The 1,022-nt window shown below is 41.1% G+C and overlaps 1 protein-coding gene across 1 annotated transcript; it reads left to right on the top strand.

The window, feature by feature from the left end:
• Positions 1-362: 362 nt before the first annotated feature.
• LOC115284619 (zinc finger protein 3-like) lies at positions 363-961 on the top strand (the record flags this gene model as incomplete). Its single annotated transcript, XM_029931162.1, has 1 exon — positions 363-961. A coding segment is annotated over exon 1 (599 nt), but the record flags the coding sequence as incomplete, so codon positions are not given.
• Positions 962-1,022: the final 61 nt, after the last annotated feature.

Raw genomic sequence — 1,022 nt, 5'->3', positions numbered from 1 at the left:
GTGGTAAGTGGTATCCATTCAGGGAGTCCTGCACTGAGCGGTCGACCTTGCAAGATAATCACAGGATTTACGATGAAAACAGAATTGCTCAGTGCAGTGAATCTGAGAAAATATTTAACCTGTGTTCAAACATTAATAAACATCTGAGGACTCATTTTCCAGAGAGCTATTATGAATGCAATCAATGTAGGGAAGTCTTTTGTCAAAGCTCCAAACTTATTTTACATAAGAGAATACATATGGGAGGGAACCCTAATAAATATAATAAACATAGGAAAATTCTTCTCCCGTCCTCCAGTGTTGCTGATTATCAGAGGATTCATGTGGGGGAAAATGCATACATATGTAATAATCCTGGGAACATGTTTAGTCAGTCATCAAGACAAAATATAAATAAGACAATTCATAACGGGCAGAAAGGTTACATTTGTAAGGAATGTGGCAGAGCCTTTAAGTGGCACTCAAGACTAATTCAACATCAGCGAATGCATACTGTCAAGAAACTTTACAAATGTGATGAATATGGTAAAACTTTAATGTGTGCCACAAGACTAAATGAACATAGGCGAATCCATCATGGAGAAAAACTTTACCAATGTCAGGAATGTGGCAAGTCCTTTAAGTGGCACTCATCTCTTATTGGACATCACAAAATCCATGCTGGGGAGAAACCTTACAGATGTGAAGAATGTGGCAAGGCCTTTACCCAGCACTCAAACCTCTCGGCACATCGCAGAACCCACACGGGAGAGAAACCTTACCAATGTAAAGAATGTGGCAAGGCCTTTAGCCAGCTCTCAAACCTTACTGTACATCACAGAATCCATACTGGAGAGAAACCGTACCTTTGTCAAGAATGTGGAAGGGCCTTTAGCCAACAAGCATCCCTTAGTCAGCATCACCGAATCCATACTGGAGAGAAACCTTACCGATGTCAACAATGCGGCAAAGCCTTTCGACAGTACTCAGAGTTCAGTGAACATCACAGAATCCATGCTGGAGAGAAGCCTTACCAATGTGAG

Source organism: Suricata suricatta, unplaced genomic scaffold (genome assembly GCF_006229205.1).
Source record: "Suricata suricatta isolate VVHF042 unplaced genomic scaffold, meerkat_22Aug2017_6uvM2_HiC HiC_scaffold_12382, whole genome shotgun sequence".
Classification (NCBI taxonomy): domain Eukaryota; kingdom Metazoa; phylum Chordata; class Mammalia; order Carnivora; family Herpestidae; genus Suricata; species Suricata suricatta.
This window is presented reverse-complemented; position numbering and strand designations above follow the sequence as displayed.